Here is a 26,954-nt window from a genome sequence, read left to right on the forward strand (position 1 = left end):
AGGACTGGAAAGGCTTACAATTCCACTGCTTTGGTATCAGCCCAAGACCTGGAAGGTTCATCAGTCCTAGAGGTCCTGAGCACCAGCTGCTCCACTGGTTTCCCCCCCACCCTGCTTCTTCCCGAGGCTTCGCTCTAGGCTTGTCTGGAAAGCCTGAGTCAAATGGTTGCTGGACACTGGAGCGGCAGACGCTGGGATGAGGGGGCACTGCCCTGCTTTTGTTCCCCACCCCGACAAGCTGCAGTCCGGGGGGCACGGCTGGGCCCTGCTCTAACTCCCCTTGACCAAGACCCCTGCCGGCCTCTGGCCGTGGGCACAATCCCGGCTCCCAAGTGTCAGCTGGGAGGATCCGATGCTCCAGACACGAAAGACAGTGGACATGGGGCTCTCCACGGCGCTTGGCCCCCCCAGATGCTTTAAGAACATGAGATGCCTGAGCGCCAGCGCAGATGGCAGACACCAGCACCCCACAGCCCGTGATGCGGCCCAGACCACAGTGGCCGCCACACCTGTGCCAAGGAGCACATAGTGCCCGTGTGTGAGGCCTGCCGGGTTCCAACGGGCAGCCCGCGGAGAGCTGGACGACGGGCATGTGCGCGCACACGTGGGCCGCCAAGCCCCCACCCCGGCGTGTCTGCAGTTCACACACACGTGAGCCCGGACATGGCCCAGGGGAGATCCCGGTTTAAATAAATGAAAAGGTCCTCCACGGAACAGCACGAGAACAGGAACCCTCCAAGGGGCCGTGGGGAGAAGGCGGAGGCGGCCCGGGACTGAGGGGAGGGGGGCCTGGGGTGTGCCGGGCAAGGAGCTGCCGGGCGTGGACGGCTCTCGATGTGGCAGGAGCCCATAGCCTCGCTGGGGTGCACATCTGGGGAGGATTCTGGTGCCCCAAGGAACCAGAAACATACGTCCCACAGCTGGCCTTCCCACCTTCCTCCTGGTGAGCCCCGGGACCCCTGCCTCCCTTCTCTGCCCTCAGCGCCCTAGGGCAGGAGGTCCTCGTGAGCCTGCCAGGCTGGGGGACGGGGAGGGTCCAATGACCTGGGCACACAAGCGTAGGGACCAGCGGTAAGGACAACAGGCCAACGAGGGCAGGTGGGTGAAGGGTGGGGTAGTCGGGCCCCATACAAGGGTCATGGCACATACTGGCCCCCAGAGCTTCCCCAGGACACCATGCTGGCAACATCAATGCCCCTAGGGAGGACGTCACGACACATCTCTGTGTGCGCAGGAACCCCCAGACCAGGAGCCCGGAGGCTTCCCACGGGAGAGCACCGAGATCCCAACACTTGGGGAACGGCCACCGCGTCTGAGGTGGGCCACGGGCCTGAGGGGAGACGGCTGACCTCCCACTGGCTCTGCAGGTCCCCTGCCTCCCTCCTCCCCTCTCAAGTGCTTTTTCAGCAAGCTTCTGCACCCACTGGAGCCTCTGCCAGGACACATGAGAGCCGCGCCGGTGCGTGCAAGGACGGGCCCCGGGCACGGCGAGAGGACAGAGGGGCTGGGCGGCACAGTCCGCTGCGGCGGGACCCTGCTCCCTGCCCTCATGCCGCAGGGCCTCTGCAGACAGCCCCTGGCCCGGGGATGCCCACGGACACGCAGGCAGAGCCGGCCTCCGGGACAGGACAGCATGCGCCTGTGGTTTCGTCTCCCGCTACAGACACAGGGAACCAAGAAGCCATCGAGGATGTCAGGTCCCTGCCTGGCAGCTGGGCCCCGTGCCTCCCCCCGGCCTCCCTCAGACCTCCGGCTGCAGCCTCCTCCCCTGGCTGTCCCAAAGGCACCCGACATGACACCCACGTGCCAGGCCAGGGGACAGGGCAAGGAGGGCCGGCGGGGGGCTCACTTTATGCCAAGGGACCTCTTCCGCACAGGCTGTGCTCTCTCACCCAGGGTCTTCCTGGGACTCAGAACTACGTGGCAAGCGTGTTCAGAATGCAGGCTCTGGGCCCCCACCCCAACCGATGAGATCAGAATTTCCAGACGGGAGACCCGTGATCTGCTGACCGAAAAGCCTCCAGGTGATCTCCCCTAAGAAGGACAAGCAGGAGCATGGGGCTCCCCGGAGCAAGACTCCCGGCTCTGGCCGAGGGCCCCGAGCACCCGAGCACCCAAGGAGCCCAGGCCCACTCCCAGGGTGGCGGAGGGGCCCAGCCCCAGCAGAGCAGCCAGGAGAGTCGCCGTGCGGCCAAGGGGCAGGCCTAGGGCGGGACTGAGCACCTGGAAGGCAGGCAGAGCCGACGGCCTCTCACCTTTACACCTCGGACCCGGAACTCGGCAAGGGCTCTGCTCATCTTGGTGGCAGCCGTAGGGTGATCTTTGCCGTGCGCGATGACTTTGACGAGCAGGGAGTCGTAGTGCGGGGAGATGACAGCCCCTTGGAAGGCCGACGCGTTATCCAGGCGGATGCCCATGCCCTCTCCGCTCCGGAACACCTGTGGACGGGGGCGGGCAGAGTCAGGAACCAGGTCGGGAGCGGGAGTCCGGATGCGGCCCCCAGTCCAGGCTGGACGTGTGCGGGTGGGGCCGGGCGCCAGGCCTAGCACAAGGGGCGCCAGCTCTGGCTGGGGCAGTTCTGCCTCATTCCCACCAGTGAAGCCCGGGGCATCCCACCTTCTCTGGCTGCCACATGGTCACCGCATCCTTCCCCTGAGAGAAGCTGGCAGGGGAGGAGGCGAGAAAAGGCGCAGGGGAGGACCCACCCGGCCAGCGCCAGGCCCGCGCGCCCCGAGCCCAGGGCGGATGCAGAGCTCCGCAGAGCACAGAGAGGGGCCCTGGGCAGGCCGCAGCCGGATGCCCTGACCTTCCTCCCGTCTGCATGACCAACCCTCCTGCCTCTTAGGCTCACTGATCCCATGGACATCTGTGCCCACCACGTGCCAGGCACCGAGGTGAGCAGTTAAAAGAGGACCCGTGATCCCAGGGGCTCCCAGGCTGCTGGGCACGGGCGGACGAACAAGGAACTCGGACTGGTGACGGGGACGTCGCCGGACACGAGCAGGACAGGGAGGGAAGGCAGGCCAAGGGGTTTGAACATACGCTGTGAAGCGATGGGGAAGCCCTCAGTGTCCCCCCACTTTCCCTTCCTTCCAAGAGGGGAGAATGGGAGGGGGAGGGCGCAGAGGCAGGGGAGATGCGGCGAGCGGGGAGCAGGGCCGGCCCCGGGGCTCTCAGGAGAGCAGGTCCGGCCCGCGCGCTCCGAGAGGGAAGCAGGGCAGAGCGGTGCGGGTCCTGCAGCCGACTTGCGGGGGCGGGCGGGGGTTCCAAGTCCACGGCTGGATGGGACAGGGCCCCGGGGGACAGAGGTTTAGCGTGTCTGGGGTAACAGGTACAGACACGAACACCCGTGACGGGGCCCGGGGTGAGTCCCGGCAGGGAGAGCCCACACCCGGGCCAAGGGACCCCCGTGAGGCACGGGGAGGGGGGACGGGGAGCGGGGGGGATGGCCCGGGGCATGGGACACCCACTGCACCAGGGTTCTGCTTCTAAGGGACACAGGCCTGTGTTCGATAAAAAGGAACTTAATAAAATATTTAAGGGCGAACACTCAGCTGTGAGCAGGAACTGTCAGCTAAAAATATTCTGTGGTAAACCAGGCTCCGAGGAGCCAGAACGTGGAAATGGAGGTGGAGGAAGGCCACGGGGCGTCGCAGGGCTGCCCCTTCCCCACTGAGGGCAGACAAGTCAGGGCCCCCGCTGGACAGCATTCCGGCCTTCAGGCGGGCCCCCACCTACAGGCTTCAACTATTCCAGAAATGGAATTCCAGTGGCAGCTCTGCCTCAAGCCTCCCGGCTCCGCAACTGTCAGAATCCAGCTCTCCTGTTCCCTCCCCGCATCACTTGTTTCTCAGAAGCCTAGTATCCGCCTCCAAATCAGCCTGGCCCTCTCCCCGGGCCAGAACCTGAGCTCTCGCACAGTCCTGCTCCCTCAGAGGCTCCAAGCAGATGGGGAGGTGGTAAAGCAGCAGAGCTGGCAGCAGTGCTGCTGAAGGTTCCGGAACATTCTCAGCCAACGTGAGCGAGAGGACCAGGGACGTACACCCCGCAGCTCAGAGGGTGCCTGCCCCGGGCCGGCGCAGGGATGTGAGTGTGGAGGGGGGGGGGGGAGGGGGAGGGAGGGATGTCTGTGCTGAGGAGGGGGGAGCACAGCAGACACTCCCGGGGACAGAGGCACAGCAGGGCCCACCCCCACGTCTGCCCACTCAGCCCCTGGCGCCCCGAGGCAGCCTCCTCCCTGCCCTCCACCATCTCCCTGGCTCCCCCCTTGATCCCTACTAGGCCCCTTGTTCAGCCGGGCCCTTCCACTGGCACATCCGGGCCCCAGTCCTTTGCCCCAGCCCCCGGGGCCTGCCTGGCCGACCACACTCCCTCGGACCTAAGGCAGGAGGGAGGCCGCTGCTCTGTCCGTGGGATCTCGCAAGAAGCTGAAGTCAAGGGCCTGGGCTTTGTTTCTGGGGACCCTGCATTTGGCTCCACCCACTGGTCTGCTCCCCGGTCCACGGGACTCCCTCGCCGGTGTCTTCGCCTGTGCTCCCGGCCGTCTCCCCCGGAACGCTCTCTCCCTGACCCTTGGACCAAGCCCGGCTCCGGTCTACCCTCAGCCGGCCTCGGCCAACCCTGGCCAACCCCGGCAAGGGTGCTCGTGCCCGGCCAGGCCCACAGGAGGGTCTCTCTGCCCCGACAGAGACCAGGGTGTGCACCATGGGCAGGCGGGCGTACCTCGATGCGGCCAGTGTCCGGCTGGAAGCTGCGCGCGGGGTCCTCCGTGGTGACCCGGCACTGGATGGCGCAGCCATTGATCCGGATGTTCTCCTGCCGCAGGCCCAGGTCGGGCAGGCTCCGGCCCTCGGCCACGTGGATCTGGGCGTGGACCAGGTCCACACTGCAGGGAGGTGCAGAGCGTGAGGCAGGGGATGGACGGGGAGAAAGGTCCCCACCCGTCTGCGGACCCTTCACCAGCCTGGGTGGCAGGCTCCCTCCAGCCAGACCAGCATCCCCTGCCCCTGGCCCAGGGGACAGAAGTCCAGGCAGCTGGAACAAGGGCCGGCGGCCGGGGAGGGCTCCGCTGAAGCGTCTGCGTCTGCCTGCCCGCGTCGGCCTGCCCCGGAGCTCGCCACCCAACGCCCCCTCGCCATGCCCCGCCCTACTGCCTGCCCAGGGCCCTTCTGTCCTCCGGCCTCCCCCAAGCCCTCCCTTGATCAAGCCGGACTTGAAGCCTCAGACACTCCACACGGAGAGCCGTGTGCACTACACCCTGAGAGAGGCGGGGGCTGTGAGTGCGGGGCTGGCTGACAGGGGAACGACGGGCTGTTGGGAGGGTCCGTGAGGGGCTGCGCAGCTGTGAGGATGCCGCCATCCTCCTGGGATCCGGGCCTCGGCCGCACCTACACCCCAGACCGCACCCCATGGAAGACCTCAACCTCAGTGCATAGAACTCTCCTAATGTGTATGATTTATAAGCTTGGCCTCACGGACTGCAAGGTTCCTAGGGACAGTGACAGATCCAAGCATAACAGCTGTTTCAAAAACAAAACAGAACAAAATAACAAAAAACTCAAAGTTTAAAATGTGTTGTCACTGAGGCCTGTTGACAGGGGCAGCCTGTAACCAGCACCGGCAGCTCTCCCCTGGCGCCCTGTACTTCCTGCTGGAGCATGTCACAGCAGCACCGGCGACTGCGTGCAGCCTGGACTGAGGCTGGGCCTCCACTGTGATGCTCTGGGAGTCTGTCACTCCCAGCTGAGGAGCCCAAGGGTCAGAGAGGCTGCAGCTCACCCCAGCTCTGTGTGGGTAGTGGCCGGGGAGGAACCTGCACCTGGTCTGACACAAAACCCCCACTCCCAAGCTGGCACAGATGTCCGTCCTGAACAGAGCAGGCCTGCGGCTGGCCCGAGACACACAGCATGTTCACCATGGGGCAATCAGGCCAAGTCTCGTGGAGCCAGAGTCAGATGCCTGAGCATCCACCTCAGCTCAGGCTTTAACCTCGAGAGGACAGAGTCTGAAGCCTCCGCGCATCTGCTGGGCACAGGCAGGCCCCCACAGCATCCTCAACCTCAGGAGAGGGTCGGGGGAGGAACAAACTGTCAGGAAAGTTCGGGTGAGAGGGACCAGCCCTGAGCCAGGGCTTCACACTTCAATGGCTCAAAATAGGATCTTGAAACTACTGGGTGGTTTACAAAAAGGGCAGATTTTTAAGTGTCTCTACTCAGTGCTGTGGGAGCACAAACGGACACAATCTGAGGCTCAGGGAACCACACAGGAACCGTCTATCCCCAGGACTTTTCAGAGGGGAGGGAGAGATCTACACACCAAGACGGAAACGACCCCCCTTATGGGCCTCAGAAACCAGCAACGACCCGCCTGCCTAGCATGAGAGGGGGCTGGCTACCTCCGTAAGCTACGAGACACGCACGCCTGCAGTTCGGAGAACAGGGGCTTGGAGGACGCCTTCCACAAATACGGATTATAAAAGTACAACAGAAATTCTCCACATAACATCTCAGTTGCGGCCAGCTGTTTACAGAGTTAAGTAAGGAGATGAAACAAAACCAGGACAGTTAAAGCAGGAACAGGCGATGCTGGGCTGGCCGGACCTGGGCCTCCGGCTCACCCGGAACCCGGGAGACCACACCTTCCTCCAGCAGGCCTGCGCCGCCTCGGCATCCCGCGTCCGAGAGAGGGGGATCTCAGTCTTTTTTTTATTTGCTCCTTTACTCTTTTTTTTTTAAGTTTTTCACTTTTTTTTTTTTTTTTTTTAAGATTTTACTTATTTATTTGACAGAGATCACAAGTAGGCAGAGGCAGGCAGAGAGAGAGGAGGAAGCAGGCTCCCTGCTGAGCAGAGAGCCCGATGCGGGGCTCCATCCCAGGACCCTGAGATCATGACCCGAGCCGAAGGCAGAGGCTTAACCCACTGAACCACCCAGGCGCCCCTGCTCCTTTATTCTTACAATAGGGCATATAATACTTTTCTTTTTTTCTCTCTCTCTTTTCTGAGAAAGAGAATCACCTTAAGCTGGCTCCATCCCAGAACCCCAAGACCATGACCTGTGCCGAAATCAGACGCTTGACCCACTGAACCACCAGGCAGGCACGCCCCATGTAATGCTCTTCTAATGTTAATTTTTGTAAAAAGCAAACACCTAGACCCCTGACTGCTCTCCAGTACAGGGGAGACAAGCTGAGCTCCCAGGAGCCTCTGGCGTGGATTTTACTGGCAACCCAGAAGCTGCCCCGCCCCAGCGGCTGCCACCCCCTCCCACAACCCCACCCCCCCACCCCCCCCACCCCCCACCCCCCCCCCACCCCGCCACCAAGCCCGCCCCACTCACTCGGTGATCTCCTCGGTAACAGTGTGCTCCACCTGCAGGCGGGAGTTGACCTCGATGAAGTAGTGTTTGCCGTGTTTGTCCACCAGGAACTCCACGGTGCCCGCGTTCTCGTAGCCCACCTGCGGGATGGCCGTGTCAGTGGGGCCGACCGCCACTTGGGCTCAGCCACAGCCATCGGGCCGCTTCCGTAAGGAACAGACCGCCACGCGCCCTGCCCCAACGGAGGGCGCAACCAGTCTTGCCCCCGGAGAGGGCGCTCGCAGCCCCCACAGCCCACGGCCGGGCCCCTGCCTGGACGGCTTCCCGGGGCCCCGGCCCGGGCCTCTGATGGCTGCACCTGGCTTGTCTGGGGCACGATGTCATGAGCTGCCACCGGCCCCGGCCTCGGTCCCCTCTCCCTGGAGGACAGGCCCCACCACGCCTACCCCAGCCTCTGCTGGACCTTCTCATTCTCGGAGGGTTCCTAGAAAGTTCCCCCTGCTCTACTCACCACCACCTCTGGCCAGGACCCATAGAGGTGTCCTCTGAGAGGAACCAACAGTGAGGATTCTAAGGCAACATTCAACCCTCATTGCAGTCTCACTCTGGTCCTAGCAGGACCACAGAATAGACGACAGTCCGCTCCTCAAGTCGGTTACAGAGTGACACACGTGGCCTAAGACAATAAATTAGACCCAACTCCAGGTAAGATTCCTCCTCCTACAAAATAACCCAAATGTCAACTCCAAATCAGATCCTGACCAAGCCTATTAACTGCGGCTGAGACCTCTGCCCGGCGCTGACCCTGCCTCTCAGCCGGGGAAGGTCCTGGAATCATCTGCTGCCCAGGAGGTCTGAGAGAGCACAGTTCTAGAAAGACAGCAGGACCCGGGCCCACCCTGTCCGCTAGGGAAGGCAGATCTGAGCAGAGGCTCTCCCTCAGAGCGCCGGGAAGGGGCGGTAAGAGTGCGGACTAGGTGCCTGAACCCGGAGAGGGGGTGGGCTCAGGAGGGCCCAGGCCTGGCCACGACCACGACAGGTGCTCTCTGGGCAGGCCGGCGACAGGTCACTGCTGGGGGAGCCAGCTGCCATCTCCTGTCTCCATGGCCAGCCGAGCAGAGACTGGCGCAGGAGGACCTGAGGACTCAGTGGGGGGCAATAAATGTGATGCGGGGAACAGTCGAGAACAAAGGAGAAGAAATGCCTTAGCAATGTTTCTTATCTGAACAGAATGCACTGGACCCCACTCCTTTCGTTCCGGGTGAGTCGGCGCCACGCAGAGGCTCCGTCTGTGCACAGGGAGCGGCCAGTGGCCTCTTTCCCTCCCTTTTCTCAGCCTTCCTGGATCCCAGGCTTGGTCTCTGGGCCTGGCACCTCTGCTCTCACACAGCGAGGGTCCCAAGGACCCCGAGTCAGCCCTTTCTCCTCCCAAACAGTCCCCACCCCGCCCTCCTGGAGCCAGTCACGCAGCCTCCCCGCTCCCTGGCAGGCTGTCCACCTCCAGACAGGGCCCCTGGCAAGAGGCCTAAGCTGGCGGAGCCAGAGGGAGCCACTAGAACGGTCTATCCACGTGACAGACCATCCCCGAAGGGCCCTGCCCTTCACCTGCTTAGCAAGTTTGACGGAGTCACTGGTGAGCCTCGTCCGAAGCTGGGGGTCCAGGTGGGCAGCGGGGGCTATCTCCACCACCTTCTGATGCCGCCGCTGGATGGAACAGTCTCGCTCGTACAGGTGCAGAATGTTTCCGTACTGGTCTCCTACAGTGAAAGGGAGACTCAGCTTCTCCAGGGATCTGAACACCCACCAACCGCCGTATGACTACGGGGCCAGTTGACGCCCACTCCCAGCAGTCCGGGCAGCCGGGACAGAAACCTCCACCGCCAAGGCCCGGGCCCTGACCGGTGCGGCCTCCACAGCCTGCCTTCCTGCGGGAGGGGCTTCCCGAGGGACGGCTCCTGGAGATCAGCCGCCCTGAGCCCGGAAAGCGCCCAGGGACGCCCCCACTCACCCAGGATCTGCACCTCGATGTGGCGTGGCTTCTCGATGAACTTCTCCACAAACAGCGCCCCGTTCCCAAAGGCGGCCAGAGCCTCTGAGTAGGCCCGGTTGTAGTTCTCCTCCAGCTCCTGAGAGGGCAAGCGGAGCTCGGTCTCTCCCTCTGCAGGACCCCCGCCCGCTCCTGAACCCCAGGTCTGCTCTGTGGGTGGTTTCACAGGCCAGCTGGGCTTCCACTCACCTCATAGCTGTGCACGACCCTCATGCCGCGCCCCCCGCCCCCATAGGCGGCCTTGAAGATAATGGGGAAGCCGTAGGTGTTGGAGAACTCATGGGCCTCGTGCAGGGAGGTGATGGGGGCATCTGTGCCAGGGACCACGGGGACACCTGTTGGGAGACAGGCACGTGGGTCCTCTGTAACAGGCTGGAATCCTGCCCAAACCCGCCACCCACTCCTCGGACAGCCCCTCTCGAGCCATGCGGCCCCCAGAGGCCTGTCCGCCCCACGCACCTGCGGCAATGGCGATGGCCCGGGCCTCTACCTTGTCTCCCATCTTGCGGACCACCTCAGGGCTTGGCCCAATGAAGCGGACCCCGGCATCCTGGCAGGCTTGGGCAAAGTCTGCGCGCTCCGACAGGAACCCGTAGCCAGGGTGCACGGCATCGACATTGTTTTCCTAGGGGCACGAGCAGTCAGAGGAAGGCAGCAACTCTCCAATTCCTTCCCACAGGCCGAGAACCACAGCGTGGCTCGCACACCTCCCCCCCACACCGCGCTTGGCCCATCCATCGATCCATCCACGCCTTCATTTAGCCATTCCCCTACACACAGACACTTACTGGGGGCCGGTCTGGGGGCCAGGCCCAGCACGCAGGCCCAGCCCTGCTCACCTTGGCCACTTTGATGATGTCTGGGATGTGGAGATAGGCCTGCACTGGGGCGAGGCCGCGGCCAATGAGGTAGGCTTCGTCTGCTTTCTGTCGGTGCATCTGGCCTGTGTCCTGCTCCGAGTACACAGCCACAGTGCGGATACCCAGCTCCGTGCAGGCCCGGAACACACGGATGGCGATCTCGCCTTGGAGGGAAGGGGCAATAGACAAGCCACTAGATTCCTGGGTCCTTACAGAAGCAGAAGCAGGGCGGGGAGCTGGTGTGCAGGGCCGAGGCAGCACAGGAACACTAAGGCTGGGTTGGACACAGGGCTCCTCTTGCTGGCCCCAAGGGCACTCACCTCTGTTGGCCACCATAACTTTCTTGATGGGCTTGTACTCCAAGCGCCGGACATTTGGGGAGGCAGCAGGGGCGGTGGAGGTTCGGCGGATACCCAGGAGCCTCAGGCCCCCACGGATGGTTTGGAACTTCAGCATCTGGGAAGTCAGAGCAGGATTAGAACGGCTTTGGCAAGGAGGGTCCCCCAAGAAGAGTGAGGGTCCGGCTCTGGCCCTGCAGCGGCCCCACGCAAAATCCAGCAACCTCCCCTCTCCCCCTCCCTCAATTCCTGGCCAAACCCAATATTTCCTGGAGGGCTAACGGCGTGTAGGGAATCAAGCAGTCAAACCAGAACTCAAGCTCACCGGAGCATTCTGGTAACTTAGACAACTTCACACTCTTAAAGCAATCCTGTGTGTGCGCGGTGTGTGCTGGTCAGAGGGCCCAGCGGCCTGGGTTTTAGAACCTCCCCGTGCCACACTAGCTCATGTCCCTCCACTGGGGTTCTGCCTGGCCAGGTCACGAGGGTAACGACAGATTGACCTGCACGGATGCACCATCCCAGGAAGCAAAGCCTCCGCTCAAACTTCAGGAGGGCGACTTGGTCACACAGTGACAGAGCCTCCTTTTCTACGTGGCTCCTCGAAGAGCACTGAACCTCAGGTTTCCCCCCGCCCCACCATCTCCCATCGTGGACCCACTAGCAGCCTGACCCTCTGAGACCCGTTTCACATAACTGGCCCTCTGGGAGGGGCACTCTTTCCGGGGGGGGGGGGGGGGGTGGCCCTGCCAGAGCCCACCACCCTGGCAGAGAGCACCGCCCTCACCTCGTCCTGGGCACCGAATGCCACTCCACTCGGGGCGGCCGGCAGATCTGGGTGGGGACAAGGGCCCCACAGAAAGAGTCCAAACCACCACACAGGTCAAAAAGTCAAAAGAGGCAAAAAAGCTCTTGCTTCTTTAGTACAAGCCCAGTGACAGAGTGAACAGGAACGGTCCAGAGACCAGGAGCAGTTTCACCACAGACAGAAGAGAACAGCGAGCGGCCACTTCACCTATTAAATCAGCGACAGTGCTGAAAACACTGGGACTCAGTGCTGGCAAGGCCTGTGGGAGACAGACCTGCGAGGTGAGGGCTGGGTGTGCAGCAGCTCCTGGAAAGCTCCCTGGAAATCCCATCACGAGCCTTTGAAATATTTATGCCCCTTGGGCCGGTGGTCACCATTCTAAGAATCCAACCCAAGGAAACGTTCTAAAATGGGAACCAAGGTGGATGCAGAAAGATGTTCAAAACAGTGTTATTTACAACAGCAAATAATCAGAGGCCACTCAGAGATCCAACACTACGGCACCTACACGGACCCTCTGTAACGATTAAAGATGACTGACTGTCCGCACCGCTCCGAGAACAAGGGGAATGCCTGTGACACAATGTGATGCTCTGGCAATTAGAAGGGTAAATAGTATGATTTCATGACGCTTTGTTTAGGCGAGGAAATAACCGGAAGGAGCGCTGTCAGAAGCACGTGAGTCACCCCCACGTTCTAGAACTGGTGCGGTGTTGTTCTCTTCCTTATGCTTCTCCAGACAGTCTGTGTCTTCTCCACTGGGGGGATGTCATTTCCAATGAGCACAACACAGACATATATGGAAGAGACTGGAAGATCTCTACGGAAAAAGGCTAAGTGCGCCGGCTCCGTCGTCCCCCAGGGGGCTGGTGAAGACTCCGGTCTATCCTGCGGACGGCACGTGTGCGTGAGGCTGGGCGCCCTCCCCCCACAGTGGGGCCACCTCACCTGCCTCACCCCGTGTCCCAGGGGAGCCGCTGGGTCTTCCTCACCTGTCCACAGGTGTGCAGCCTCATAGCTGGTGCCAGGGCACCAGGATTCTCAAACTTCCAGAAGTTTCAGCTATTTCCGGGGAGGCCCATGTTTTTCTCCCACCTGGGTGGGTTTGTTCCTGCTGTCACTCAGGCACCTACCCCGTCTTGGCTATGAACAGCCCCTCATACTCCCACTCCCTTTCCCAGCTACAGAAAAGGATCCCGGAGGCTGTGCAGAGGGCGGGCACAAGCGCCTCCCAGTCCACAGCGAGGCAAAGAGGGAGCCTGAAACACCCACGCAGGCCTCAGAGCACCCCCGCCCCCCACGTCTGTCCTCACAGACACTGCTGCCCGGCTTCCCTGGCAATATGACCTTCCCTACCAAGAGCTGGGCTCGGGCCGGGGCACGAGCCTCCAAATACCCCGAACCCGTGTCCAAGCAGATCAGGCCCTGGGGCGCAGGAGAGCGCCTAGAGGTTCACAGAGAGGACCGATCAGGGTCCTCTCCCCAAAGCCAGAGCGGTGGGGAAAGGGGTGGAGAGAGCGGGTGCCTCGAGTCACAGGCCCGGGTCTGCTCCCAGCCGGGCCTGCCTGAGCTGTGAGATCTGGGGACCCGAGGCCCCATTTCCTTGTCTGTGAGCTAGTACCAACCCCCCAACCTCGGCGGGTCATCCTGGGGACCCGGAGCATGGAGCAATTGCTGGGCCACTAGCACTTTCCTCCCAGAAGAGCAAAGGCGCACGGAGAAGCTCTGTCTCCAGGGGACCCCCCTCAGCAGCGGGCACCGGGGGGTCGGGGGTCGCGGAGAACCTCCCCGCAGCACTCACCCTGCACCAGCGAGGCACCCAAGCCACTTCTGCCCAGGGAGGCTGTGGGCGACTGGCTGCTCCGCTTGAGGCCACCGTACTGGGTTACAGTGTCCAGGCACGAGAGTTCTGAAAGCCCACGTGGTAGCCAAGACTGAAATCAGGGGAAGAGGTGCCCACAGTGGCTCCGGGCCTGGAGCCAGGAGAGGCAGGGAGGTTGGGTCATGAACACAGCAGGTGATTCACAGCCTGCAGCCCACTCCCTTGACCCCTGGGACCAGGGAAGACTCCAAGGGACGTGATGTGAGGCAGGACACCAGCCAGCAGAAGGACAGCAGAGAGCCTGGCCGGCCGGGACTGACTTGAAACCTGCTGCCACTTGAGGTTAAAGGCACAGAAACATCAGGGAGTGGGCCGAGCGGGGTCCGGGGAGGCTAGCAGGGAGCGGCTCATGTGCCTGACAGAGGACAGAGATCACGCTGCTCCTCGAAGCCCAGACAGAGCCCAGAAGCTCCACGCATAGTGGAGTCACACACGACCCTGACCTGCTCCCCATCCCCTCCCGCCAGCGCCACTGCCGGGCTCCTAGGAGGACACAAGGACCAACAGAAATGTCCTCTCGTTCCCAGCACATGTGCACCCTTCTTAGAACAGGGCTCACCCAGCATCCTGCCTCGTCCCTTGTCAAATCCTCTGCTCCTCCTAGACCCGAAACCCAGAGGTTGGGGGGTCAGCTGCCCGGTGTCTCCTAAGGCCTTTCCAGAATCAACTACAGCTGGAGAAAACGGGCAGGACAGGAGCGGGCTGCCTCACAGAGCCCTCTCCTCCGGGAAGCAGGACATCCGTGAGTTGCGTGTGACAAGTCCGCTCGGGTGTGTTGAGCTTGTGGGTTCTGGAATGGGCCAAAGGGGGGCCCTGCGCGGGCGGACGCCGCTGCTGCCTGCATCGCGCCCCCTCTCCCTACCCGGGGTGGGGGGCGCCCCTGTGCAGTGCTTTTTTTTGGCGGGGGCGGTGGGCGTGGAGGCAGGAAGCCACACTGTCGGGGAGGCACCTGGCCAGACACAGGGGTAGAAGCAGAGCCCCGAGGTGGGAGTGGAGGCAGCGGGAGGCCGCCGGGCACCACGCTGCCCTCCCACAGCCCTCCCAGAGGGGCTGCCTCTGGCATTCAGTGGGGCCCCGCACTCAGGGTGGAGTGGAGTGGCCTGAGCGCCAGCCTCTCCCCACAGGGGCGCTTTCCCAGAAACAGCGTCCGGAGCGCGGGCCTCCCCCAGACCCTGTTCCAGGCGACATCCTTCGCACCCTCACACTGGGGTGGAGAACAGCCCGACATGCGGGTCGCAGGTGAGTGCTGCGGGGCCGGTCCCAGGCTCCCACCATGGGTTTTTGGTGGGTGGATGGCAACCAAGAAATCCTCAAACTCACTGGCAGTTTGGCTAAGAATCTCGCTTAAAGGCTCCAAGGGCTTCGTTAACCAAACCTGGCATCTTGGAAAGCCTTGGAACCCTTGGGCCAGGGAGGCTGCTGTCCCGGGAGGACAGCCTCGCCAGCTGGATCTCCTCAGGAGAGGCAGCTCGATGCTGCCCGAGCGCAGCGGGCCTCTGATTACCCGCCCCAGGCACGCCACGTCACCCTGCTCCACGCTGGGGACACACATGCGCCACGGCTCCTTCCCTGACCTCGGCGACGGTCAGGGAAGACACAGGTACAGAAAAGCAACCATGGTCACCCGCAGATCCCTTAGCCTGGTTTTCTCTCCAGAGAGCTGGCAGCCCCCGAGAGGCCCGTTTGCTATTTCCTACACATGCCAACTGACAGGTCGCTTTCCTTGGCCTCGGGTTGCGCATTCGAGCCTGGGAATAAGACGGCTTTGACTCTCACTCGGGACGTGTAAACAACGCCCTGGCAGCGAGCGGGAGGCCCAGGCAAGCAGGGAGGGTCTCCAGCAGCTGCTCTCTCCCCACAGCCTCCCTGCACGACTCCACACTTCCTACCTCCCTGGGCAGGATTTCTCCGACAGGAGACCAAGCAGCTCAGCGTTCTCCTTGCAGAAGGCAGGGATAACAATCAAGTCAGGAAGGGGCCTGCAGCCACCTGTGGAAGGAGGAAGGGGACCGACCCCTTCTGCCCAGCCTCGATGATCTGCCCACTCGGCTTCGAGGACACGCGGCACTCCCCAGGCTCTGCCCGCACGCCAGGCTGGGGCTGGCCGGCGGGACCCGCGCTGACTGCACGCCAGCAGGGCCTGTCCTCTCTACCAGGTACCGCACGGGACGAGACCTGACTCCGGCAACTCTCTACAGTGCCCATCATGCCCTTGGACAGATAAGGAACCACATCCCAGGTGACCCAGCAGGGCTGGGTTTGAGCCCAGTGTGGCTGCTGCCTCCAGAGCGGGAGCTCTCCTCCACCAGGGCACACGGAGTCATCCCCAACTAAAGGAGTAAGCTGTGGCTTTCATTGAAAGCAGATCGCGATGGGCGCCTGGAAACCAAAGCTGCCCGAACCCCGGCCTGAACTTCCAGCAGGGCCGCTAGAGGCCTCTGCAGGCCCCACCTGAGAGCAGGCGGACAGTGCCAGAAACCCCGTGTCCCCTGTAAGCCAGGGCAGCTTCAGTTTCTCCAATAAGCCATCAAAATGTCACTGGAAGTGCCACCACTTCAGACCTCAACTACATCTCCCAGGCTGCCTCTTGCAAGCAGGAGCAGCACCAGATTCTGTCAGGCCATCGTCGTCCACGTTTTGGTCCACACGGTAGGCCACTGCACTCAGGGTGGGTGTGCCCTCAGCCAGAGGAGCCCTGCTGGGACCAGGGGAGGGCAGTCACCTTCGTGGTGTAGCCAGGCGTCAGGAACCAGAACGCCCCTTCAAGGATGTGTCCTGCTTCCATCCTCAACAGTCCTCCCGCAGCATCTCCAGCAGCCTCGGAGGGCAGCGGTGGGCAGGCGCACACTGGAAAGGGAAGCCACGGCCCTGTTTCGGGGCTGCCTGGCTGATGGTGGTTTCGGAGACCCCCAGGCTGGGCTCCCGTCGCCTGTTCCCAAGCCCCTTGGCACATCCGTGTCGGAGGCGTGTAGGAAGGCAGCTGGAGGGGGTGAAACGGGCTCAGAAACCGGCCCCAGGAATCTCCAAATGAACAAACAAGACTCCCATACATCTACTGCTCCGACCCTCCCAGTGCTGGCAGCCCCACCAGGCTCCAGCCCTGGCCCCCAGCCGGCCTCGGCAGGGCCAGCAAAAGCAGGTCAAAAGCAGAGGAAAGGAGTTCTTGGCAGAGGACTGCGGCCGTGGCAAAAGCCAGCCTCTGATGCGTGGGGCTGCTCCCGGCGAGCTTTCTCTCCAGGCAGCTCTGTGCTGTCCTAAACGTGTCCATCGGGGGCCCCAGGGCTGGCGGCCAATGGGGACAGATGAAAGGAAAGGACTGAGCCAGTATCAAAGCACCCAAGAGAGGCTTGATTAAGGCTGAGATGTCTGGGTAGGGGGAGCCGAAGGGAGGACATGAAACAATGAAGGTGACAGACGAAGAAGAAAGGGGAGCAAGACTACAAAGTCCGCAACGGGCGTGGAAACAGCACGTGGCCTGGAGCAGCGCAGCGGCTCCTACCCTGAGCAGCGTGGTTCAGAGCCTCACCAGCATGGCTCCACGGGCCCTTGATTGAAGGCGGCAGGGAGAGGGGAGGAGGGCGGGACAGCCACCCTGGGCCCAACCGTGCTGCGTGGGCTGCCGGGATACGGAGGCGGGGGATGGAGCAGGCTGGGAGAGAGGAGGCGAGCCCCGGGCCTGGGTGTGCAGGGCGGTGGCTGGGAAGGCCAGGGACCAGGACGGGGCAACTGGCACCGCAGTGGCCACCCTGAGCCAGCCTCTTTCAAGGACAGGGCGACCTGCAGGTCAAACACTGCCCCCTGGTGCAAAAGGAGAGCTACTGCCGACCAGCGCACACCTGCCAGGACAGTGTCACGAGGCCGGTCACCCCCAGGGCTCCACATCCTTCAGGACTCACTCAGAAGACCTTCCTGGACATCCCGCCTCGAGCTCTACACCCTCCCTGGAAAATCTCTGTCACTGCCCTTCCCACACCCCACTGACTTCCTGTCTATGGAGGATGTCCGTGAGGTCATGTCTGCCCTTGGAAAGGAGCACTTCATGTAATGATTCGTGGACCCATCTCAGGAGACACTGAGGAGCCTCCGTTTATTTTGTCCTTCACCATCTCCTAAGTGCTCTGTACCATGCCTGACGCCGTGATTAAACATCTGGGGAACGAATGGATGAATGAACAAAGGAATGAATGCTCCAGATCACACAAATTTCCAGAAATATACCCCACTGAGACCAAGAGTCATGGCCCTCCTCGGAGCAGCACACAGACGCTGCACACAGATGAGAGCCCAAAGTACTGACAAGGAAGTTAACTGAATGGGCAAAGTCAGCAAAAAGCACCGGCCCGAGTGAAAGCCAGGAGCCGGGAGAGCTGAGTAAGGCGACCAGCATTAAAGTCTTCGTTCTGGACAGTGGCTGGACGGTGGCTATGCAGGGGGACAGACCCCAGAGGGCAGCAGGCGTGTGAGTGGGCCAGGAAGAAGCTCCCCGACCCCTTCATAGCACACCACCCCGGCAGAAGGGTCATGGAAGATCGCCTCCCCAGTCGCTCACCCAGTTCACCCCAGTCCCAACATGTCAGGGAAGTGGATGCCAGTATATGGGCTGAACCGTGTTCCCCAAGGTCGTCTATGGAAGTTCCAACCCCAGGACCTCAGAACGTGAACGTAATTGAAACTGCAAGGTATTCAGTGAAAATGAGGCCCTTAGGGGTCCCTAATACAACATGCTTGCTGTCCTTACAAACAGGGGAAATTTGGAACCAGAGAAAGACAAACACAGAGAGCAGATCATGTGAAGACACACAGGAAGAAGAGGGTCACATGTCCAGAGAGATTCATCTAGAAGGATTGCTGGAAAGTACCAGAAGCCAGGAGAGAAGGAAGGACCCTCCCCTACAGCTTTTGGAGGAAACAAGGCCCTGCCAACACCTTGATTTTAGACTCGTGGCCTCTAGAAGTGATAATAAATCTCGGGGCGCCTGGGTGGCTCAGTGGGTTAAAGCCTCTGCCTTTGGCTCAGGTCATGATCCCACGGTCCTGGGATCGAGCCCCGCATCGGGCTCTCTGCTCAGCAGGGAGCCTGCTTCCCTTCCTCTCTCTGCCTGCCTCTCTGCCTACCTGTGATCTCTGTCTGTCAAATAAATAAATAAAATCTTTTAAAAATAAATCTCTGTTATGAGTTTCGGGGACTTCACTATGGCAGGCCTAGGAAATTAACAGACTAGGTTCCCCACTAATGACCATTACCTTCAGAGACCCTATAACCAAGGACCAGGACCAGGGGAGACACAGGCTGGGAAAATGTCCCTTTCTTTCACCTGCTCATGCTGGCACAGGCCACAGCAGGGCCTTCAGAGCACAGCTATTTAGGATTGTGATCAGTGTCCCCTCCCGGGAAGGCCGAGTGGGAGGCCGTGACCATGGGCAGCGCCAGCACCAGCACACAGCCGCACGGAGAGCGGGCAGCAGCAGGACAACCTCCTGAAGGACACCAGGGCCGTCTCTTCAAGGCCAAACCCTCAAGGCCGAGGAAGAGGTGCCCACGGTCTGGGATGGGGCAGCTGGAGCAAAGGCACAAGAGGAGCAGCCCGGGGTCGTGCACTGAGGCCAGAGGCAGGAGCAAACGTGCTGCGTAGGCCGGGGCCCCGCACCGGAACTCTGACACCCGGTCGCGAGCTCGCTGGCACAGCACAGGCTGGGGCCGCAGCTCCCAGGGCAGGAGGTCCCAGCCCAGAAACCAGGCAGGCGAGAAGAGACCGGCAGGACCCCCTGGCCATTCTGAGGAAGCTGGATTTGAGAAGGAAAGACCAGAAGGCGGAATGCATGTTCCAGTTTAGGGAAGAGATGAGAACCAGGAAACACGGCAGTTCTGCCAGCACCTCTTGGATGCGGGGCAGCGTGGCTTTTCGTGGCTCCTGCCCGAAAAGCAGGGACGAATGGCACGGTGACGTCCAGTTAAAGAACACAGAAGTGGCTGCAGGTATAGAGCAGCGAGGAAGAGCAACGTGTGCAGGCCCCCGTGAGGGCCACGTGGTCCTGAGTCCCCTGTGGTCATGCGCCAGGTCCTCCAAACCCTCCCCACGACAGTTCCCTGCACCCTGAGAGCTCAGGTCTAGAGCCGCAGGAGGTGAAACCCAGACAGACCAGATGGTGCTACCCCTGAACCCAGGCCCTAGAGAGGCTCCACCCAGGGGGACAAGTGACAGAGCCCAGTTCGAGCCCAGGAACCAGGGAAGGGTGGCCAGGCAGGACAGGGACGCCAAACACCCCTCAGCTTCCACCAGGCAGCCCCGGGCTGATGGGCAGGCAGCACAACAAGGATTCCTCTCTAGGAAGCCACCAGCCCAGGGAAGAGCCACAGTGACCAGTAGGTGCCGGGGGAAGTGGCTGCCTCAGTCTCCCCTCTGAGGCCAGAGATGAGCAGCCCTAAGGGTCCTGCCCCACCCAGGTTCCAACCCACGTCCCCGTCAGTCTTCAGTAGGAACAGACAGCCAAGATCACCAGCTACTTGAGGCAGTTACCCCAAATTCACCAAAACAAATGGGGAATAAAAAACGGAGAACTCTGAGGAGAAGAGTAACATGGAGAGCAGATAGTTAGGAAAAAAAAAAAAAAAACAACTGTAATTAATCTCAGAGAAGTAAGAGAAGCTATCGCATTGAAAGGCGGCAGCTATTTTAAAGGCAACGAGAAAGAGCTCTAGGAAATTAAAAATAGAGTTGCAGACACTTTTAACCATAATAAATAGAAGAATGAGAAGACAGTTGAGGACATCGCCCAGAGAGCAGAACAGGAAGACTGGCACACGGCAGTCCCGGGGCTGGGGACGGGCCCTCCGGCGGCGGTGGCGAGGGCGCTTGGAGATGCCAGCATGATGCCATGAGTCCCACCTGGCAAGGGAGCCGGGCGGGATCCACCAGCTTCCTGCGCGAGTTTTCTGGCACAACCATCACAAACCACCCCAGACGCGGCAGCCTGAAGCAACAAGGATCTGTGCCCTCCCCGTGGCGGAGGCCAGAAGTTCCAAATCAGCTGCATGAGCCCAAAGCGAGCCATGCTCCCCCCAGACTCCCCCCAGAGTCTCAGAAGGGGGTGTCCTACCCCACAGGCCCCTGCCTATGGCACCTATGACACCTCGGGTTGTGGCCACATCCCTCCGGTCCTGGCCTGTGTGGGCACTCAGCCTTCCCTGGCATGTATCATCTCCCGCCTCTCTCTTTCGAGGACACACGTGACAGCATTAATGGGTCCCTAGATAATCTGGGGCCATCGCCCCATGTCAAGGTCCTTCCCTTCATCACCTGCACAAAAACCCTTTTGCCACTGACAGGTTCCACGGATGCGAATCCAGAAACCTTCAGGGCCGTCATCCAGGCTGCTATGCTTCCAAAATGGAGAACGAGAAGGTGGTCACGTAACAGTTAACAGGGACACTGAGCCAGAAGCTACTTCCGAGGGAAGATGTCCTCTAACCTAGAACTCTCCACCCGGTTAGACTACCAATCACGTGCAGGGGCAAAACAGACATGGTGTCGGGTACACCCAGCCAAGGCAAGCTTACTGCCCAGGAGCTGGTTTGCCTGGGAAGCTCCCGGTGAAGGGGCATCAAGACCAGAGAGTAAATAACCCGAGATGAACACGGAGATGGCACCGGAGATGCGAGCGAGTGCTCAGAAAGATGGTGACCGGGAACCCCTGCCCGGACAACTGCGGAAACCAGAAGGGCCGGGGGGGAGAGTCCAGGAGACAGAGGGGAAGGGGGCAGTAAGTCAACGACAGAAGAGGCTACAACGCCCGACGTCCCCGAAAAAACGGAGAGGAGGGCAGCGTGCGACTGACGGATGATGAACGGGGCCAACAGTAGCTCGAAGAAGCTGCCGTACAAGAGAAGCTTGTACGAGAAAACTGTACAAGAAGTTGTACAAGGAAATGTTGCCACATATGCACGAGGGGTTCTCAAGTGTGAGTATTTTCTTGATTTTAATATGTACAAACTGGGACGCCTGGGTGGCTCAGTTGGTTAAGCAGCTGCCTTCGGCTCAGGTCATGATCCCAGCGTCCTGGGATCGAGTCCCACATCGGGCTCCTTGCTCCACGGGGAGCCTGCTTCTCCCTCTGACTCTGCCTTCCACTCTGTCTGCCTGTGCTCTGTGCTCGCTTTCGCTCGTGCTCTATCTCTGACAAATAAATAAATAAAATCTTAATATGTACAAACTGAAAATGTACTTAAACCAAAACGGTTTCCTAACCGGGGAAGTGCGTGCAGGAGGGGGGCTGGGGCAGAGGTAAAAGCGAATGAATTCTTGCACAGCAGAATGCACGGCCTGGGCAGCAGCTAGGAGTGAAGGGTTTGTCTCTGAGGAGACAATCAGGGAGGGCAGGCCGGACAGGGACGGAAGGAATTTTGGAGCCTCATGACACAATTTGACCTCCCAAGTGTCCGCATGAATCACTTCGATAACATTACAGTTCAAGTTCACAAAATGAAAAGCGCATCCCACGAACAGCGCAGTTTCTCCTGCTTTTCTTCCAGTCCCATCCCCCAGCTCTCTCCTCCTCCCCTGATCCCCAGGGGCCAGCACAGGCCAGTCTCTGGGGGGTGCTGCTCCCCCTTTGTCGATTTTACACTGATCAGACAGATGTGTACCCAGGCCATATACCTGTGTTTTAATTTTTCCATAAATGATACACTATCATTGTTTAACTCACTCTTTTCACCCAATGTATTTGGAATCTATCCACATTGTTACAAGTCGATCTAGCTCATTAATTTTAATGAGCTGTATAATAGTATACAGACTACAGCTCAACCATGCTCAAATGAGAGACACAGACCAGAGGTGGCCTCCAATTTTAGCGATTAAAAACTGTGATGTGTTGGGACGCCTGGGTGGCTCAGTTGGTTGAGCAGCTGCCTTCGGCTCAGGTCATGATCCCAGCGTCCTGGGATCGAGTCCCACATCTGGCTCCTTGCTCTGCGGGGAGCCTGCTTCTCCCTCTGACTCTGCCTGCCACTCTGTCTGCCTGTGCTTGCTCTCGCTCGCTCTCTCTCTGACAAATAAATAAATAAAATCTTTAAAAAAAAAAAAAAAAAAAAAAAAAACTGTGATGTGGGGCGCAGGGGGTGCTCAGTGGGTTAAGCCTCTGACTTCAGCTCAGGTCATGATCTCAGGGTCCTGAGTCCCACAACAGGCCCTCTGCTCGGTGGGGAGCCTGCTTCCCCCATCTCTCTCTGCCTGCCTCTCTGCCTGCTTGTGATCTCTCTGTCAGATAAATAAAATCTTTAAAAAATATATTAAAAAATGAATAACCTTGAACTCATATACAAAATGTGTCGGAATTTCTCCAGGGCCTACATGTAGAATTGGAACTTCTGTCTCAGACAGCAGGCACATTTTACCTTTTTTTTTTAAAGAGAGAGACAGAGAGACAGAGAGAGAGAGAGAACAGCAGGCACATTTTACCTTTTTTTTTTAAGAGAGAGACAGAGAGAGAGAGAGAGAGAGAACAGCAGGCACATTTTACCTTTTTTTTTTTTTTTAAAGAGAGAGACAGACAGAGAGAGAGAGAGAGTGTGTGTGTGTGTGTGTGTGCGCGCGTGCCTGTGTGTATACAAGTCGCGGTGGGAAGGATGGGGGGGGCAGGGGCAGAGGGAGAGAGAGACTCCCAGGCAGGCCCCATACTCAGTGCAGAGCCCGATACTGAGCCCGATCTCATGACCTGAGCCAAAATCAAGACTTAGAAACTCAACTGACTGAGCCACCCAGGTGCCCCCGGCAGGCACATTTTCAACATCAATACTGCCTAACAGCTCTCTAAGGCAGCTGTCCTGGTAACTCACGCAGCCACCAGAAGCACAACAGAATTTCTATTTCCCCACATCCCTGCTCACTCTTCTGTCAGACTTTGATTTTTGTCAGTCTCATGGGCAGAAAGTCATTTCTCTGATTATTGGTAAAATTGGATATTTTCTTAAGATTACTGAGATTGTTTTTAGGTTTTCTCTTTGATGAATTTGCCCCTTTTTCTACTAGATTGGTTGTCTTCTTTTTACTAAGTGTAATAAGTCCTTAAATATTCTAAATAGGAACCATTCTCCATTAGATACCTGGAAGGCATCTTCCTGCCTGACAAAGTAGGTTGTGAGTCCGAGGAAGAGCAACGGGAGAGGAAGCGGGGAGGGCAGTAGGAGACCGAAGCAAGCCCAGGCGGGTCTCCCCGGTACAAGTGAAAAGACTGACCAGAAGTCCATAGAGAAGGCCTTCCTCCCCCGAGACAAAAGTACCGACATTCTCTGGGACAGTCCCAGCAGAAACATGCCAGCGCCTGGCCACAGGCAGCTACAATATGTAGCTGGTTGGGACCCAGTGTCAGCTAATGCACTGCCCGGGCCAAGATGTGAAATGGCCGGTAGATCTTACGCTCTGGCTCTCCGGGCTGAGAAGCCCAGACATCACGTTCCAGGAGGCACAACCGGAAGACAGTGGCCCACAGAAGAAAAGTCTGCAGATGGCAGGGCACCCTGCGCACATGCAAACTCCTGGTTAGCAGCAGCTGTTGCGGTGAGCCCAGGCCGCATCACAGATGACTGATACTTGAGTTTAAGAATAACGCCTGGCCAGTCAGATCAGCAAAAGATACAGATGAGACAGAGCAGTGGCATCTCCCTCTGAGGGAGTCTTAAAAGAATTTAGACAGTTTTCCGAAAGAGTCGGTTTAGATCAAGTGACTCTTCTGGAATAGCAAAATAGGAAACTGATTGTATGAGACTTCTTGAGTTTCTGTTATGCTTATCCTTGGAGAATGGGGAAGCAAAAGCAGTTTTCTACCCGTGTTTTGGCATATTCCTACAAAACAGTATTTTAATATTCTTTCTTTAGAGGAACAAAAGCAAAATTTACACCTTAGGAGTTCCGGTGTTAAGAATGTTGTTCTCTACAGCGTACGGTAGATCAGAGACCTGCGGCCCTCAGCGCAGCTGGGCCAGAGAACCACCAACAGCAAGACCGGGCCCTTCGATCTCCTCCCGACTGTGTTCTCAACCACCATAAAACTAGCTGAGGGTGGCCATTTGGTTAAGATCTGATTTTTAGATAAATAAAAAAATTTATCTGAAATAAATATTTCAGGTAAATATTCAGATAAATTCAGATCTGATTTCAGATAAATTTTTCAAAGTGTGAGTATATCCCATGCACTATGTAGGGTATATTACAAAGTTATTTGCTGTTTATCCAAAGTTAAATTTAACTAGGCAGCCTATTTTGTCTGTATTTTACCCCAACAAGCCAGTGGTGCTGGGGGCCCGCTGAGTGTGAGAGGAAAGAAACCTGTGAGGGAAATTCTCAGACGCGAGCGCAGCAGACAGGGAAGACCCTGCTTACAGTCCCGGGGTCCCACTGCCCGGGGTTCACATCAGGGCTCCACCGAGCCCACGGACTCTGGACAAGTTGCTTAACCTCTGTCATCTTCATCGTAGTGACAGCAACAGCACATAGGGTTGTTGCAAAGACAACCACGAGTTAGTTCATGCTTGTGAAGCCCTCGGCTCAGCGCCTGGCACAAAGCAGCTTTCGTTGTAACTGTCAGCTTCTCGTGTTAGAAGCTGGACGGCGGGGCTGGCCCTGCTTCTGATGGAGAGAGGTGGCGGGGGAAGGCCTGGAAGGGAGGGCCAGAGGACAGCTGAGGTCCAGTCGAGGCTGGGCTGTGCCATGAAGCATTGCTTATTGTGAGGACACTCTGAAGCACGCCTCGACCCCAACAAGACAATCTAAGAAACAGGGTCCGCCTGCCCAGCCCATCACGTTATCGGGGACCCACCTGAGCCACACGCAGCGGATGCGGCTGCTCCCACCCGCTCCCACCGGCTCCCTGACTCTGCACCTGCCCCACTCCAGGCTCTGTGGCATCTCACTGGGAGCCGACGCTCGGCCACACTGGGCAGATGTAGACCGCAGAAACTGGCAAACTCGGCGATCAGGGCCCTTTCCCCACCTCTGGGACAGGCCCAGACGGAGCACCAGAGAGCCTAGCCGACCGCCGCCGTGTTGCAGAGACTGGGGGCGGGGTGTGGGGGGTGAATGGCGCCCCTTCTCCATTTTCTCCTTTGGCTACAGAATCCAAATAAAGAGGCCTCTGTCTCCATTGTAAAAGCCTGACATACAAGTGCTTAATTCAGTTAAAACATGAGGGTGAGCCGAGGAAGAAATGAATCTGGCACGTTCTGAGTCTTCCCGCAGCTCAGAACCCATCCCGCGACACCAATTAACCTGTGAGAATATCAACCTAAAGATTCTTTTGATAATCTCATTTAACAACATGATAATTATTGTTTTGTTTTCTAAGGGATGGATTTCTTTGTTCATATCCTTGACACCATGTCCCCCCCATCCCCCCGCCCGCCACGCCCCCCCTTAAACAACATAGGCATTTGCAGATTGAAGTGCGAGGATTTAAAATAACAGCTGTTGGATGGACATGTCCAATGTCTGTTCTAAAACAGAACTTAGGGGGCGCCTGGGTGGCTCAGTGGTTAAGCCGCTGCCTTCGGCTCAGGTCATGATCTCAGGGTCCTGGGATCGAGTCCCGCATCGGGCTCTCTGCTCAGCAGGGAGCCTGCTTCCTCCTCTCTCTCTCTCTCTGCCTGCCTCTCTGCCTACTTGTGATTTCTCTCTGTCAAAAAACAACAACAACAAAAAAAAAAAAAACAGAACTTAGCCCTCCCTCCTCACCCTCTTCCTGCTCCCCCAAATAACACCCCAAAACCCAAGCCCCACACTTCTTCCTGTCTTCCGTCTCCCCAGGAACTAGGGTTTAAACTAGGGTCCTCCTTCCTTTCGCTGCTTTGAACACACTCTAGACTATGGCCTTCGTGTTACTTCGACTAGTGCAAAACCCTCCTCACCATAACCAGCCATGACCCTCGGCTGGATTCAGCTACCGATCCGTGCTACGTACGCCTGGTAGTTAGCGCCCCCGACCGAGGCCTTATTTCACTCCCCTCTAACCCCCACGCCACTACCTGCAGGTCAGCTCTCCCCCCGCCCCCGCAGGCCCTCTCCTATCACCAGCACCACCTCCTTTCCATCCTCACTACCCTTCGGTCCTCAGCCTCCCGAATCTTCTAACTCCAGCCAAACTGCCTCCTTCTTGTTCCCAAAGAACCCGAGCACTCCCCATCTCCCTGGGAGCACGTCTTCCCCGGAACTCCCCCACTGACCACCCTTCTCCTTGTGCTGATCCGTGCAAAGCCTGCTTGTGGCATCTCATTTTCCTTTCTCTTAAAATTCCACCAAAACCCAAGTGAAGAATTTTTTGTTTTTATAAAGCTCTATACCTCAGTGACAGGGAGACCAGGAGAGTAGACCACAGCCAAGCAACTGTGGAAGCCGGAAGACAGTTCTCAAAAACTGGCCTCGAGGCCTCTCTTGGGTGGCGGGGAAGGCTGCCCACATGCAGCCGTCTCTTCCACAGAATCCACGAAAGCTTAGGGAACCGTGGCCCCGGGGCCCCTGGGCCTGGGATGAACTGTTCCTCGTGTGGCTGTAGACCATCCCCCTCCTGGCCTCTCCCAAAGAACAGATGTTTACTCTCTGGAGATGGCAAAGCTCTGGGTCTATACTGGGGGACAGGAGGCCCAGCTGAAGGCCTGGTTACCTTGTCAAAAATGGTGGAGGAATGTTAAGTAAGCCTACGCATCCTGCCCC

At 59.0% G+C, this 26,954-nt stretch overlaps 1 protein-coding gene across 5 annotated transcripts in view; it reads right to left on the reverse strand.

The window, feature by feature from the left end:
* PC (pyruvate carboxylase) overlaps positions 1 to 26,954 on the reverse strand; it is a 94,395-nt gene that overhangs the window by 12,328 nt on the left and 55,113 nt on the right. For 4 of the 5 annotated variants that reach the window (XM_059148613.1, XM_059148624.1, XM_059148634.1 and 1 more), the window contains 9 exons: positions 10,544 to 10,679; positions 10,203 to 10,387; positions 9,823 to 9,988; positions 9,553 to 9,698; positions 9,325 to 9,442; positions 8,922 to 9,073; positions 7,338 to 7,456; positions 4,723 to 4,885; positions 2,256 to 2,438 (listed from right to left, as the gene is read on the reverse strand). In XM_059148613.1, coding sequence (XP_059004596.1) covers positions 2,256 to 2,438; positions 4,723 to 4,885; positions 7,338 to 7,456; positions 8,922 to 9,073; positions 9,325 to 9,442; positions 9,553 to 9,698; positions 9,823 to 9,988; positions 10,203 to 10,387; positions 10,544 to 10,679 — 1,368 coding nt within the window. Of the gene's footprint in view, positions 1 to 2,255; positions 2,439 to 4,722; positions 4,886 to 7,337; positions 7,457 to 8,921; positions 9,074 to 9,324; positions 9,443 to 9,552; positions 9,699 to 9,822; positions 9,989 to 10,202; positions 10,388 to 10,543; positions 10,680 to 13,170; positions 13,248 to 26,954 lie in introns of those variants that run through there. The other variant, XM_059148647.1, reaches the window with a different exon arrangement.

The sequence above is a fragment of the Mustela lutreola genome, chromosome 1 (genome assembly GCF_030435805.1).
Source record: "Mustela lutreola isolate mMusLut2 chromosome 1, mMusLut2.pri, whole genome shotgun sequence".
NCBI lineage: Eukaryota > Metazoa > Chordata > Mammalia > Carnivora > Mustelidae > Mustela > Mustela lutreola.